The 15,104-nt window shown below is 42.3% G+C and overlaps 1 protein-coding gene across 5 annotated transcripts in view; it reads left to right on the forward strand.

The window, feature by feature from the left end:
- Cep57l1 (centrosomal protein 57 like 1) overlaps window positions 1-15,104 on the forward strand; it is a 52,045-nt gene that overhangs the window by 16,445 nt on the left and 20,496 nt on the right. For all 5 annotated transcript variants that reach the window (XM_050120500.1, XM_050120497.1, XM_050120499.1 and 2 more), the window contains exons 2-4: window positions 8,464-8,626; window positions 12,708-12,887; window positions 14,572-14,693. In XM_050120500.1, coding sequence (XP_049976457.1) covers window positions 8,464-8,626; window positions 12,708-12,887; window positions 14,572-14,693 — 465 coding nt within the window. The remainder of the gene's footprint in view (window positions 1-8,463; window positions 8,627-12,707; window positions 12,888-14,571; window positions 14,694-15,104) is intronic.

Here is a 15,104-nt window from a genome sequence, read left to right on the forward strand (position 1 = left end):
AGCCAGGAAAGGATGGGAAAGACCTCTATCATGGCTGCTCCTTCCTTCCACTGTATAACTACATAATACTTGATGACTTTTAGGATTAAGAGAAAGGGAGTGATGTGGCTAAGATTATATAGCAAGTAACTATCAGAAACAGGAAAGAACCCTGGTTCCATTCAGCATGTTTCTTAATGAAACCATGGAGATTCATTCAGCTCTGTTCAGAGATGCCTAAGAAAAGAATTAGTGGATAAGCGGATCCCACAGTAGTGATCACTCTGAGACACTGTGGGCTTTGAGATGGCTCAGTGGACATGAATGCTTGCTGTACAAGCACCCACTTGCTTCACGAGCACCATGTAAATTGGGTGAGCTGTGTGTATACTTTAACCCTAGCAATATTACAGTCAGAAATAGGAGGGTCACAGGGGCTTTAGCCTAGGTCCAGATTCCATGAGTGTCCCCGACTCAAAGGAATAAGATGTAATAATAGAGCAGGACACCTGACATCTTTATCTGGCTTCTGGTCTCCACATATGTGTATGTACACCTATATGCATTCATGCCTGCACATACCACATTCTACACACACACACACAGACACACACACCCTATAATGGTAAGGTCTGAATCAGTGACCTCTAAAAGATCTACATACTTCTGGAATTTGAAGAACCTTTACCTGCATTACTTGCTGATTGACAGGAAAGTCACCAAAAGAAAAGTGCTTTGATCTATAAATAATTGTCTTTTTCTGCTTTAAGAACTGTTGATTGCTGTTATCTTTAGGAACGAGAAGGCTGTGGGCGTAGTTCACAGTTAGCAGTCCAGAAATGCCTTTTAATTTGTGCCCTTTGTTAAGATTTTTATCCCCTAGAGACATTTTCTTTTTAACAAATTTCTAGGAGTTCTCTATGTTATGAACCATTTTTATACATTAAAATATTTTATTAGTTCTTCGAGAATTGCAAACAATGTATTTTGATCATACCCCCCCCAACCCTTCCAGGTCTATTACCCTCCCCCAGAACCCACAACTTTTATATTTTTATTTTTTTAATAATCCATCAACTCCACTTTGCTCATATACTCCTGGGTGTGAGTTCATCCCCTGCAGTGAGGCTGACACACCAGGAGCCATACCTTCACAGAAACTGCTCTCCCTTTCATGAAGCCGTCACCTATCCATAGCTTCTCAGCTAGGGGTGGGGGCTCATGAACCTCTATGTTGATGTTATGCACGCACCCACAGCTTCTGTGGGTTCCTTTGCAGCTCTCCCGTTGTGTCCAGAAGACATGGTTTTGTTTAGGTTCTCTACAATCCCTCTTCCCCCATCTGCATTGGTTCCGAAGCCTTAGGGTAGGGTTGTGATATAGATGTTCCTTTAAAAAGAGTGGTGAGCACTCCACAGTGACGTGTTCTTTGCACTTTGATGTTGTTTCTTCGTTAACCATCATCCACTGGATTCTAATGGAGTCTGAGAGCTGCACTAACCTGTAGGTGTAGTTAGAATTTAAAGGCAGTTTGATACTATGTCCAAATAGCAAATAATAGGAGTGGGTTCACTTCCAAGTCCTGTGAACCCCGCAACCAGTACCGCATGCATTCCCTCCAGTGGAGTGGGCCTTAAATCCAGTCAGAAAGTAGTGGGTAGCCAAGAGCAGTGACAAGAGCCTGAATTATTTTGGAGATCTCTGGGACCCCTCTGACCAATGTTAGGGGAGGTGTCCCACACCTGGCACCAGCCTTTTGGGATGACATAATTCCCTGTGTGGACTGCCTCAACAAGCTATTTTGAGTGTGTGTGTGTGTGTGTTGTGTGTGTAGGAAGTTTATAAAATTGTAGGTTTTCCCATGGCTCTTTCAAAGATCCTTAATATTAATTATCCCTCCAAACCTCTCCTTTGATTATGGGCATTTAAAAAAGATACTTTCAATTAAGTATTATATATAAATTATACTAAAAGATTTTTTCCTAACAGTTACACAGTAGATTGGCGTTAAAAATGGGCTCTGACACTGGAGAGATGGCTCAGCAGTTAAGAGCACTTCTCTTTTTCCAGAAGACCTAGGTTTGATTCTCAGCACCCACACAGTGGCCCATATGTAACTCCAGTTCTGTTGTGGGACATTTGAGCAAACTGTGTAAAGATGTGTCGCTGTCTTGCCGTGCTGCCTAAGACACCTGATTGGTTTAATAAAGAGCTGAATGGCCAATAGCCAGGCAGGAGAAAATGGGTGGGACTTCCAGGAAGAGAAAGGAACTCAAGGTTAGAATCTAGACCTGCAGGATTCTCCCCCAAGCCACTGAGGAAGTCAGTGGTGGAGAAGTGAAAAGCCACACGGCAGAACATAGATAGAAACAGGTTAATTTACAAGCTAGTTGGGAACAAACCTAAACTTAAGGCCACGCTTTCATAATAATAAGTCTTTGTATCATTACTTGGAGGCTGGTAGTCCAAAGAAAGTCCAACAAGAAAGACCTGCTACACAGTTCAAGAGATATGATTCCCTCTTCTGGCCCCCATGGACACCAGGCATACTTGTGATACACAGACATACATGTAGGCAAAACACCCGTATACATAAAATAAAAATAATAAAAGTTAGCCATAAAAAGTAGAAAAAAAAGTAGAATTTCCTCAGATCCACATAGAAGCAGTACTGTAACCTGACTAGGAGAAGCAGTGGCAACGAAGAGCCCCGCGTTCCTGTGTGTCTGTGGGAAAGAAAACTTTAGCTGAAGATAAGGCTGTGGGAAATGTTAGTTAACTTTCTGTGTCTTAGAAAATTCCCTGTATTAGCCACACATGACTTTAATACCAGCACCGTGGAGACAGAGACAGGCAGATCTCTGAATTCGAGGCCAGCCTGGTCCACACAGAGAAACCCTGTCTCAAAACAACAGCAACATCAGATTCCTGTACTTACATGTCTATGTACAGGATGTGTTCCCGTTTTCTCCTAGGTAGGCTACAGCTTACCTGAGTGAGGCGGTGCACTGGGCAGGAGAAGTCAGTCCCAGAGATAGGAACTGTTGCACACGGGGTGGCGATGTCTGAGGGCCTCTGTCTGCTGCAGCCAGGGGACAGCCTGGTTGTGTCTGCTGGGTTTATTTGGAAGGTCACAATCTGACCTCAGAAGTTCCCTACAGCCATCAGTTCTCAGCTGTGCTTGTTTTCACTGATGGACTCTTAGTCCTCTGGTAATAACTGTTGGGTGATGTGCTTGTTATACACTGGAATTTGTGGTTTTACAAGCTTCCAGAACAAATGTGGTATGTAATTTGTTCAGTGTTTCTACACTCACTGGAAAAAGTGGCGAATCTGTTTGAACTGGACTGTACTTTAAAAAAAAAAAAAGTGTCATTGAGAAGGAAGGGGTTAGTTTTGTTTTGTTTTTATTTAAGAGCCAGGATACTCTGAATATAATGAGACTATTAAGTTGGTGGGGTTGAGTTCAAGGAAGAATACAGTTTGTCATAGTGGGACTGTAAATCATGACCCTTGGCAAGAACAAAGCTGACTCTTCATCCTGTTGTGTCTGGACCATTACCAGGGCCTGTGCAGGGTTTGCCATCTGTCCTGAAATCCCAGAGAGTGCTAGTGTGAGCCACTGAATCTTGCTCTGGTTTTGTTGTTTTGTTTGTTATTTTTAATAGAAGGGACTTTTATAAGAATGGCTAGTGTGGGGCTGTGGTGATGGCTCAGCAGCCAAGATGCTCTTCCAGGGGTCCGGGTTCAGTTCCCAGCACTGGCTGCCTGCAGCCTCCTTTAACTCCGGTAACTCCAGCTCCAAGGGACCCGACACCTCTTCTGACCTCTTCAACACACACACACACACACACACACACACACACACACACACACACAGAGGGGGGGGATATAGCTATAGATATAGACATATACACATACAGCTGGAAAGTAAAATACTTTTTAAAAATGGCTAAATGTGATGAGAAGGAAAAAGAATTTTTGTGCTTTAAAAGTCTGTTTTGTACCTAATAAACAAATCAAAATTTTTGTAAAAAAATGAGAACCCCAAAATATGCCCCACACTTGAGAAAAATGATTCTGAGCATTCAGACTAGCTTGTACTTTGGTGTTTTGGCAGTTCTAAGAATGTCTAAGTGGGGAGACAGTTTATAATTGGCTCAGAATAAAGACAAATCACTTCAGAAAGGGCCTGTAATTGCCTCTTCCATTTACTCATGCCACCTACTTGATACCTTCTTTGAGGGAGATACTAGAGGTCAAACCAAGGACCCCCACATACTAAGAATGTACTCTACGACTGAGCTACACCCTTACCCTTTGGGACTGTTTTAAATTAAATTCCTGTCTAAAAGATTTTGAAATTTATTTTGTGGTTTTGTTTTTGGCCTTGCTGACAGAATGAACTCAAGTTGCAGAGCTGTGTTAGAATCTTAACTCTTTCCCTTTTTCCCTTTTAATGTCATATGTGTGCTTATGTGTGCATTTGTATATGCGTGTGTGTGTGTGTGTGTGTGTGGCCACACGCCACACTTGTTTGTGGAGGTCAGAGGACTTCTGGCTGTCACACCCTGCCTTTTACCTTGAGACAGGGTCTCTTTGTGGGCTAGCTACCCGGACTAGCTGGCCTACCACTTGCAGGGATTCCCCTGTCTCCACCCCTGTCCTGCTGGAGTGCTGGGATCACAGGCACTAAGCAGCCAGCTTTTTGTGGGTCCTGCCTAGTCAGACTCGGGTTCTCCTGCTCGCTCGCATATCAAGCAGTTACCGCTGACTCATCTTCCCGGCCCTGGAGCATCAGTGTTATATAAAAATCTACCATCTGCTTTTCAGGCTTCCTTTGTAGTATTTATTTTTTAGTTTTGAAAAGTGTTTGTTTATTACTATTGTGTGTGTGATGGGGGTTACTTATGCCACACCATGCATGTGCAGGTCAGAGGGCGGCCTTGTGGTGTCGGCTCTCTCCTTCCACCCTTGTGGATTCTGGGGAGCTTTCACCCAGTGTGCCATCTCACCCACCCTCTGCCAACTTCTGGTGGGTTTCTTTTTCCTTTATTCTTTTTTGCATCTTTAGTCTTTATCTCTTCCAGCTTTTTTTTTTTTTGTATTTGGAATATTTGTTTCTTGTGGTACACAAAAGAACAGCACATTTTATAATAGAACAGAGGCTATATTTTGTCCATCAGACTCTTGCTTAGACCCTTATAATCTCTTTTAGCAATTGTTCCTGTTCAATTCACTTCCAATAAACCCCAGGTCATGTGAGGCATTTCTTTGTTGATTCCTCCTTGGTGATCTTCAACTTTATTTTGCATAAGATTCAATTGAGGAGATAATTAAAAGTATATACTTCTGTTTCTATGGACCTGGTCAGGCCTAGAAGGCATCCATTATCAAGTAACAGAAGGACATGCTTAGCGATGTATGGGCTCTAAATGAACACTCATTCATACATCAATGACATTCAAATGTTTATTCTACTTCAAACCATTCTTAAGTGTTGAACCCCTACACAGCCAACATACATCCATAAGGATGTTGACAAAGTGTTTGTCAACATAGACCAACACTTTTTAAAAAAAGATTTATATTTTTATTGTATGTGTATAGGTATTTTGCTGGCATGTATGTCAATGTGCCGAGTGTGCCCGGTGCCTTTGGAAGTCAGAAGAGGGTGTCAGCTCCTAGAGCTGTGGGTAGTTACCGGCCATGTCAGGTGGGTGCTGAAGTGAATCCGGATCCCCTGCAAAAGCAGCCAGCCCTCTGCCGCAGAGCAGATCCTCCTCTCTAGGCCGCCCACACTCACAGCCCCACTCTGCTCTGCTCTGCTCTCTAGTAGCTGCCTGACCTTGGGCATGACCTTCTCAGTTGCTGCACACAAGTTAGAAATGAGCCCAGGATCACAGAGAAAGAGACCATTCCCACTGAGTGTCTGGACAGGCAGACTTGACTTCTGATGGAGAGGGTGTGCTCCGGAGGAGCCAGCACAGACGGAGGCAGGAAGTGCATTTGGTTTTTAGTGAGGCGGTGGCTATACTTTTCCCACTGATTGGGGTTCAACCTCACAGTCTTGTTCTGCTGTCTAGTCTGAAAAGAACTGGAACACAGAAAATGAAGGAAGGGAAAAGGGGTCACTGCCCCAAGGAGAAAGGGGTCACTGTTCCCAGCCATCACATTCCTAGAAAGGAGAAATAGGGGGTGGGGATTAAAATATCTGCATAAAGGGGAGATAAAGATTTTATTCCCTGAGTTCCTTGCTCGTGCTCTCTCTCCTTCTGCTCCTGATTTGGACCTTGAGATTTCAGTCCGGTGCTCCAATGTGGGTCTCTGTCTCTGTCTCCTTTCATCGCCTGATGAAGGTTAATATTCAGGAGGATGCCTATATGTTTTTCTTTGGGTTCACCTTCTTATTTAGCTTCTCTACGCGGGGGAGGGGGAGGGAAATGGGAGGTGGTGGTGGGGAGGCAGAAATCTTTAATAAATAAATAAATTAAAAATAAAAGAAGCTAAAAAAATAAAAAATAAAATAAAGCATTTAATTGGGCTTACAAAAAAAGATTTTATTCCCTTTCTTGAATGTAAATTTCATAGTACTTGATAGAAAATATTCATATTTGATATTGCTTTTCTATTTAGTAATTTTTATTTCTTGATGCTCTTTATACATTTTTTTCTTTTAATGATTTTGTAGATTTTATCCAGGCAGTGGTGGCATGCCTCCCATCCCAGCGCTCAGGAGGCAGAGACAGGCAGCTCTCCGTGTCTAGTGTTAGTTCTGACGTAAGCAGGCCAGTGTGACTCGGTGCAGCGTTGACTCACCTCCGTGCTGCTCTCGTATTCTGACTGTTGGTGTAGCTCGTCAGTGAAAGGAGAATACTCTTCACAGATATTAAAGGATCGCTTGTTCTCAGTTTGACCCCTTCGGGACCATTTTCCTGCTTTACCCCCACATTGGATGAATGCTTTTTGATCTTCCTTAAATGGTTTTCTTCCTTCATTTGCCACTTTGCATTTTCGTTGTTTAGTGTTCTGAGCGCAATGCTTTTTGTCTCCAAAATCTACAACTCTTACTTTAAAAAGTTTGCTGTAATGAATGTGAGTGCAGCCAGTACTGGTTCTTCAGTGGCCAGTGGGGACCTCAGTCCTGGGGTGGATGGCTGTAGAGATGCTGGAAATTTGCTCTTTACCATCTTCTTGGGGATCTGATTGCTCAGTGAATGAAAACCTCTGGGTGCAGTCACTCCATCCACATTTGGGTCAGTTTCTGTACAGCTGCTCCCCCTGATACCCTAGTGTCTCTTGTCTTAGAGATACTCTGATTTCTTTTCTTTTCTTTTCTTTTCTTTTCTTTTCTTTTCTTTTCTTTTTTAAAGAAAAGGGGTAGGAGGAGAAAAAAAAAAAAAAAACAAAAGAAACTTGCCATCTTCCTGGTTGAGGGGTGGCTCCCGGATGAAGGCTGCTGAGGAGATGGGGTTGGGGAGTGAGTGGAGGCTGGCGGATGATTTCTTCTGAGTCTCACTGCTTCCCTAGCCTCCCGTCTTCTGCTGCCTAAAGAGGTGTGGCTGCTTCCCATGCCTTTGGGCCTCTGAGGGCCAAAGTTAAGTCATTCTGCTTATCTGGGCCAGGAGTCTGTCTTTTCATTGCCATTCATTCGCCTGCTTGCTCTTTTCCAGAGAATGGTAGTTACTCTCCTGATTTCTTGGCATGGTTTTATTTTTCTTTGAAAATTGTTTTAATCTTGTTTTAGTGGGTTACAAAAGACAAAAGTCAATGGCTGTGTTGAGTCTGCTGAAGATTTTTCTCTACCTGTGAGGCATGTGCAAGGCCCCTTGCTCTAATGCAGAAAATGAAAAAATAAGATAGAAATTCCACGATGCATTATGATGCATACCTGCAATCACTGCTCTCTGGAGGGCAAGGACGGAGGCTCATCAGCTCATGACCAGAGTGGTCTATGAACAACTGTCTGTTGCTGTGAAGAGACACCATGACAACAGCAACTCTTATAAAGGAAAACATTTAATTGGGGTGGCTTATAGTTCAGAGGTTCAGTCCATTGTTATCATGAGAGGACATGGCAGTGCACAGGCAGACATGCTGGAGAAGGAGCTGAGAGTCCTTCCTACATTTTGATCTATAGGCAGTAGGAAGTGAATTGAACTAGGCATAGCTTGATCATAGGAGACCTCAAAGCCTGCCCCCACAGTGACACACTTCCTCCAACATGACCATGCCTACTCCAGCAAGACCACACCTCCTAATAGTGCCACTCCCTATAAGCGTATGGGGGCCAATTACATTCAAACTACCACAATAGCCATTTTTCATTCTGTTATTGCTGAGTTTGTCTAGTTGAAATTATGATAATTAAGTTTCTACAGATAAGTTTGTAGTGTATAACTGTGCTGCATCATTTTTATGTAATGACTCTGCCCCTCAGATGGAAATAGTGACACTATGTTGTGTCTCCTTTGTTTTGCACAGACAATGGATTCTGAATTATCACACAGTGTAATTGGGAGCTATCATAACCCTCCAGAAAGAATGTGTCCCCCATTGCTCATCAAGAATGAAACACCTCAGATTGGCCACCCTGTGAATTCAGAAGTCATCCCTCCTAAAATGATTAATAGTCCAAACAACCAAGGTAATATTAATATGAAAGTTTACAGAAAATTTGTAGCAGGCCGTGGCATGGAACAGAGCCTACTGCTGTTACAGAGAAGAGAGTATGATTATGCATTGACTATTCACAGACCCATCAACCACGGGTCTGCTGTTGTTCTGTGGGCTTAAATAGGTCACTTGTCATTTCTTAAAATATTGCTTCTTCCATCATAAGCTAAAGATTAATGTAACAAGCTAATAAATATTACACATTTATCATAAAAATATCTTAAAAACCAGAAAACTACTCTTAACAACAAACTGTCAGAGCCTGGGTGTGGTACACACCTTTAATCTCAGCATTCAAGATGTAGAGGCCAGCCTGTTCTTCACAGCAAGTTTAAGGCCAGCCAGGGCTAAACAGAGAAATCTTGCCTCAAACAAATAAAAAAGAGTAAAAATGTATTAGCTGTTACAGGTAGATAGATAAGGGAAAATTTTTATTTAGGTATCGTTTTTTTTTTTTTTCTTCAGGGTCTTACACCATAGCCCAGCATGGCCTCAGACACACTACTTTCTCCCTGTGGCATGAAAGAGCCTACCCTTTAGGCTTGTGTACTTTAGGTTTGCATGTATTTCACACTCCCGTGTCATCACTGTGTCCTATGACGTTATACTCTTTGGATCTAGCAGAACTGTGGAGGGTTTTTTTTTTTTTTTTGGTTTGGTTTTTTGAGACAGGATTTCTCTGTGTAGCCCTGACTGCCCTGGAACTCACCAGGCTGCCCTTGAACTCTGAGGTGCTTCTGCCTCTGCCTCCTGAGTGCTGGGAATAAAGGCTTGAACCACTAACACCCAGCTGGAGGTTTTCTTTTTTCTTTTTTCTTTTTGGTTTTTCGAGACAGGGTTTCTCTGTGGTTTTGGAGCCTGTCCTGGAACTAGTTCTTGTAGACCAGGCTGGTCTCGAACTCACGGAGATCCGCCTGCCTCTGCCTCCCGAGTGCTGGGATTAAAGGTGTGCGCCACCACCGCCCGGCCCAGCTGGAGGTTTTCTAAGACAGAATACATACCAGACTTTAAATGATTTTCAGTTTTTTATCTTGCTCGATTTTGATGTTTAGTCTTCATAGTTTCAGAAAAATGAAGTTTTCGCGTATTTATTTATAAATCAGTCCTTTTTCTATGAAATTTCTTGTCAATTTGTAAATAAAATAAACATCAAAAGGGCTAGCAATAGAGAGAGGCTCAGTAAGACTACATTCTTAAGGAGAGGAAGCCTCAGCAGTGTGGTGGTGGTCACCTGTCAGCTGCCTGAGAGGAAACCTCAGCAGCATGGTGGCCATCAGGGGGAACGATTATAGAAGGCTCTGCCCTGCTTATACCTGAAGAAGCATTCAACAGAGCCACAGCCCCCAAGTACACCAGTTGAGGAAAAGGGACACCCCTAAAACATGTCAACCTGTTCCAACTGGAGGAAGAAATGGGTAAACAACAAGGTAAGAATACACTCAGCAACATAAAGAGCAATACAGCAGCACCAGAAACTAGTGCTTCTACAACAGCAAGACCCGAGTATCCTAACACAGACGAAGCAGAAGAAAACAACCTTAAAAATCACTGTATGAAGCTGCTTAAGGTCTTTAAAGAGGAAATGAAAAATTCCCTTAAAGAAGAAGAGGAAAACACAAACAAAAAATGGAAGAAATCAACAAATACTGATGACACTGATGACAGCTTATATGTGTTTGTCATGGCCAGAATCTGGAAACAACCTAGATGCCCCTCAACCAAAGAATGGATAAGGAAAATGTGGTACATTTATATAATTGAGTACTATTCAGCAGTAAAAAAAAAAAAATGACATCTTCAAATTTGCAAGCAAATAGATATAATTAGAAAAAAAACATACTGAGTGAGGTGACCCAGACCCAGAAAGACAAATATAATATGTACTCACTTATAAGCAGATATTAACATAAAAACATAAAGCAAAGGATAACCAGCCTACAGTCCACAACCCCAGAGAACCTAGACAACGAAGAGGACCTAAGAGGGACATACTTAGGAAGGAGAAAAAAGACAAGATCTCCTGAGTAAATTGAGAGCATGAGGGGCAGGGGCAGAGTGGAAGGGGAGTAGGAGAAAATTTATAGCTTAATTGTAGTAGGAGGAGCGGACTGCATTCTGCCACCCGGCTAGCTTACTCCCGAAATAACCACACAGAAATTGTATTAATTAAATTACTGCTTGGCCCATAAGCTCTAGCCTCTTATTGGCTAACTCTCACATCTTGATCAACCCATTTCTATTAAATCCGTGTATCACCTCATGACTGTGGCTTACCGGCAAGACTCTAACCTACGTCCATCTCAGGCTGGAGATTCACTGCCTTCTTCCTCCCAGAATTCTGTTCTGTCTTCCCTGCCTACCTGAGATTTGCCCTATCAACTAGACCAAGGCAGTTTCTTTAATAACCAATGAAAGCAACACAAATACAGAAGGACCTCCTACACCACTCAATAAAAACAGTTTTAAAAAAGAATGCATTCCCAGCAACCACATGGTAGGAGAGGATTGACTGTGTGTGTGCCATGGCACATGTGTACCCACACACATATATTGCACACATACAATTAAAAGGGGGGTAATGGCCATGCATGCCTTTAATCCCAACATTCCGGATGCAGAGGCAGGCAGATCTCAGAGTTCAAGGGAAGCCTGGTCTATAGAGTGAGTTCCAGGACTACACAGAAAAAAATAAATAAATTATAAAAGATGAGTAGAAATTCAGATTTGGAATTAGAAATTCAGATTTGGAATTTTTATAACTTAGATAATCACAATGCTAGTGAGTGAAGTGGAGTTTTATCACATTCAAGCATCAGTCAGAATTCACATATCCAAGGTTATCCTTGTAAGCCCCTTTGGAAGCCATTATATCTAATTAACTATCAAATATGACAATTATAACTTTTTAAACATAAACTTAAAAGAACCTTAAAATTGAATTAGAAAATATTTGTGACTCCAGAAATATTTTATGCTTTATAAATTACAAGATCTGTCTATTAATCTTCAAAAAAAATCTGTTTTAATAGTCACTGTCTTCGGTAGGATTTCTATTGGCGTGATAAAGCATTGTCATGATGAAGCAGCCTGGTGAGAAAAGTGTTCCTTGCACTCACACCTCTCAGGTCACACTCACTCCATCCATCCTTGAGGGAAGCTTCGCTGACCTGGGGGCATGCTGTTTACCTGCCTGCTTCTCAGGCCAGCCCAGGGCTAGCACTGCCCACAGTGAGCTGGGCCCTCCCACATCGATGGTTAATCAAGACAGCGCACCACAGGCTTTCCCAAGGGCTAGTCTGGTGCAGGTATCTTCTCAATTGAGGGTCTTCTTCCCAGACGATGCTTGTGTTAAGTTGACATCCAAATCAGAGCACCAGCTGCTGGTGCCAGACAAAGAGCAAGCAAAAGTCTCAGCAAGCATTTTACTGTGCTATTAATGTTCACTTATTTATATTCCACTCAGCTCTAGCTTCATCATCTGAAACCAGAAAGGGGTAAAAATTGTAAAATAACATTTGAGAAATTCTGACCTCTCCATTTATCTGCACCGTGAAGACACCAGTCCGCTAAGTCAAAATCCCAGGAGCAAACGTGTGCTCTCTGTGTGTCTTTTAGTCCAGCCCGCTTGTTTGTTTGTTTCACGGAAAAACTGTCCCGCCTCATGCGTCCTGATCTTTAATATTGCTTCTCGGACAAAGAACAAAAAATGGCTGTGATTTCACTAAAACTGGCCACATCAAGAACTGAGCACAACTTTAAACCTCAATTCCATGTTAATTAGTGGAAGTCCTCTCATTTGAATAATAAATTACTTGTGGTTCTGTCCTAGAAATCACTAATTTCAGTAAATTATTGTTTTTACAAGCTATGTCATAGGAAATGTATACCTTTTTCGAGTCATTTTAATTTTATCAGTTTAATACATCGACTTGTATATATTTTCTGGCTACTAACAAACATACACTGTTTATTTTTTATTGTTACTGAAGTTGCTGTGATTATTAGGTTTTCAAAAAATTTTACTGAAAACCTAAAGCAGATTTCTTTTCTAGCACTTGTTTCAGCCTTAAAAACTCTCCAGGAAAAGATCCATCGAATCGAGCTGGAGCGGACTCAGGCTGAGGACAACCTGAACTCTCTGTCCAGAGAGGCGGCGCAGTATAAAAAGGCCTTGGAGAACGAGTCAAATGAGCGGAACCTGGCCCACCAGGAACTAATTAAACAGAAAAAAGGTATGTGATGGCGGTTCTCAGCATGCGGGTGCCAGGGCGTACAGTTCCACAGCAGCAAGCCCAGGGCACGCTGGCTCCTCAAACACCTGCTTTTACAGCCACTGAGAGCTCGTGGCCGTGGTCTTAGGCATTTTGATATTTGTGGGAAACTAAGGTAACTTTGAGCTTAGCTGCATTAATATCTATTATCCTAGCTCACAAATACATTTTTGAGGCAAGGGTTTTCACCCATCCCTCACGCTGGTCTTGAACTTCCTGTAGTGATGCTTCTGCTTCCACCCCAAGTGCAGGATTGCACGTGCACACCTGCAGGCTTGCTCTAGCAGCTGAGCTGCAGTCCGACCCCCAGTGCATACATAATTTTGAGTTAAAAGAAAAGACTTAGGTGAGTTGTGTTTAGAAATTAGAATATTTTAGAGTAATTAATAAATCCCAGCTAAACCCATAATAATTCTTTATATTTTTGGTTAATGTTAATTTAAAATTTTTGAAATATAAAGCCATGGTAGTAATTAAACAACATAGAAATAATAAAAATGAACGGGAAATAAGTTTATTCAACTTGGGAATTCAGGATTAATTAGAGGAGATAGATAGGCAGAGACTTCTGTGGGAGTTAGGAAAAGGGTATTAGATAAGAATTTTAAGAAATTTTGAGTGGGAGTTCTTTGTTTAATTTTTTCTTCAAAACCTTTTTGTTTTCCTTCAAAAACATTCGCTCACATAATCACACCCCTGTTTTTGTTTCACCTTACAAATAGCATGAAGAATGAGAAGAGAATGTGAGACTGAATAAAATAAACGGATAGAAGTGAACAGATTCAAAACTGGCTACTTGGCGCTGGAGGGATGGCTCGGCCATTAAAGGCCAGGCTCACAGCTAAAACACTGGCTACTTACCCTTTTAGGATGAACTCAGTGGTCAGTAGTTTGGAGGAGAGGAGAGAGGCAGGCATGGTGGCACACACCTTTACTCGCAGTACTTAGGAGGCAGAGGTGGATCTCTGTGCATTCATAGCTAGCCTGGTCTGCATAGCAACTTCCAGGCTGGCCAGGGCTACCAAATGAGAGATTGTTTCACACACACACACAATTTTTTTTTTGATAAAAAGATAAAGAGGAGTAGAGGAGAGAGCCAGAGCAATGGCTCCATGCTGCCAAACTTGATGACCCGAGTTCTGTGCTGCCCAGGAGCTCTAAATGGTAGAAAGTGAAAATTGAAACCCACAGGTTGCCTTCAGACCTGTGAATTTGGTATATGAGTGCTCACCAAACGTAAGTTTAAAGTCAGTGAACAAGAGCACTTGCTTACAAGAGTGAGGCCAGGATTAGAATCTCAGGCACCCATCTAAAAGGGCTGAGCACGGCTGTGAGTACCTAGAACTCTAGCTTTGGGGGTAGGCAGGAAAGAGAGGCACATCTTAGTGGCTTGCTGGCTAGGCAAGCTGAACCAATGGCTCCCAGTCATAGGAGAGGCCTGATTCAAGGAAATAAGGCAGAGGGAATAGAGGAGACAGTTGGCATCCGCCTCCTGTGGCTTGTGAGTGTGCAGCACACACATCACACACACACACACACACACACACACACACACACGAAGTCACTTTTAGCTTTGGATTGAGTTTGCAGTATAACTAAATCCCTGATCTATGTAATGATTAGCTCATTATTTTGTCTTTCATAGATATAAGCATCCAGTTAAGCTCAGCCCAGTCTCGTTGTGTTCTTCTTGAGAAGCAACTCGAATACACAAAGAGAATGGTTCTCAATGTAGAGCGAGAAAAGGCTATGATCCTAGAACAACAGGTAAGCATACTCTCCTTTGAGGAATGGTAATTTAATATGATTGTTTGAAGAATAGAATATGGGGAAATTTTCATATTATACTCCTAGTAAGCTATAAGGCTGTGTGTAGATTTTCAGCTGAAGTCTTTAGGCCGACATCTTCGCAGAGAAAATAAGAAAGAATTAACAGATAACCTGAAGAAGTCACACAAGAAAGAAAGGAGGAGGGGGGGGTTGGAAGAAGATGAGGTGCTAAGGGGGGCAGCACATAATCAGGGATTCAGGCTTAGTACAGATTTAAATCCCCACAGTTCGGCCTGCTGTTTTGGTTCGTTCCTTGTGAATGCATTAGTGACTTCAGAGGGGGCAGTTGAGACAGCACCTCTGACAGCCCGGCTCTAGCTCAGGAAAACAGCTTGAAGCCTACAAAGA

The sequence above is a fragment of the Alexandromys fortis genome, unplaced genomic scaffold (assembly GCF_014885135.2).
Source record: "Alexandromys fortis isolate MF-2015 unplaced genomic scaffold, M_Fortis_MF-2015_v1.1 scaffold_175, whole genome shotgun sequence".
NCBI classification, from domain to species: Eukaryota; Metazoa; Chordata; class Mammalia; order Rodentia; family Cricetidae; genus Alexandromys; species Alexandromys fortis.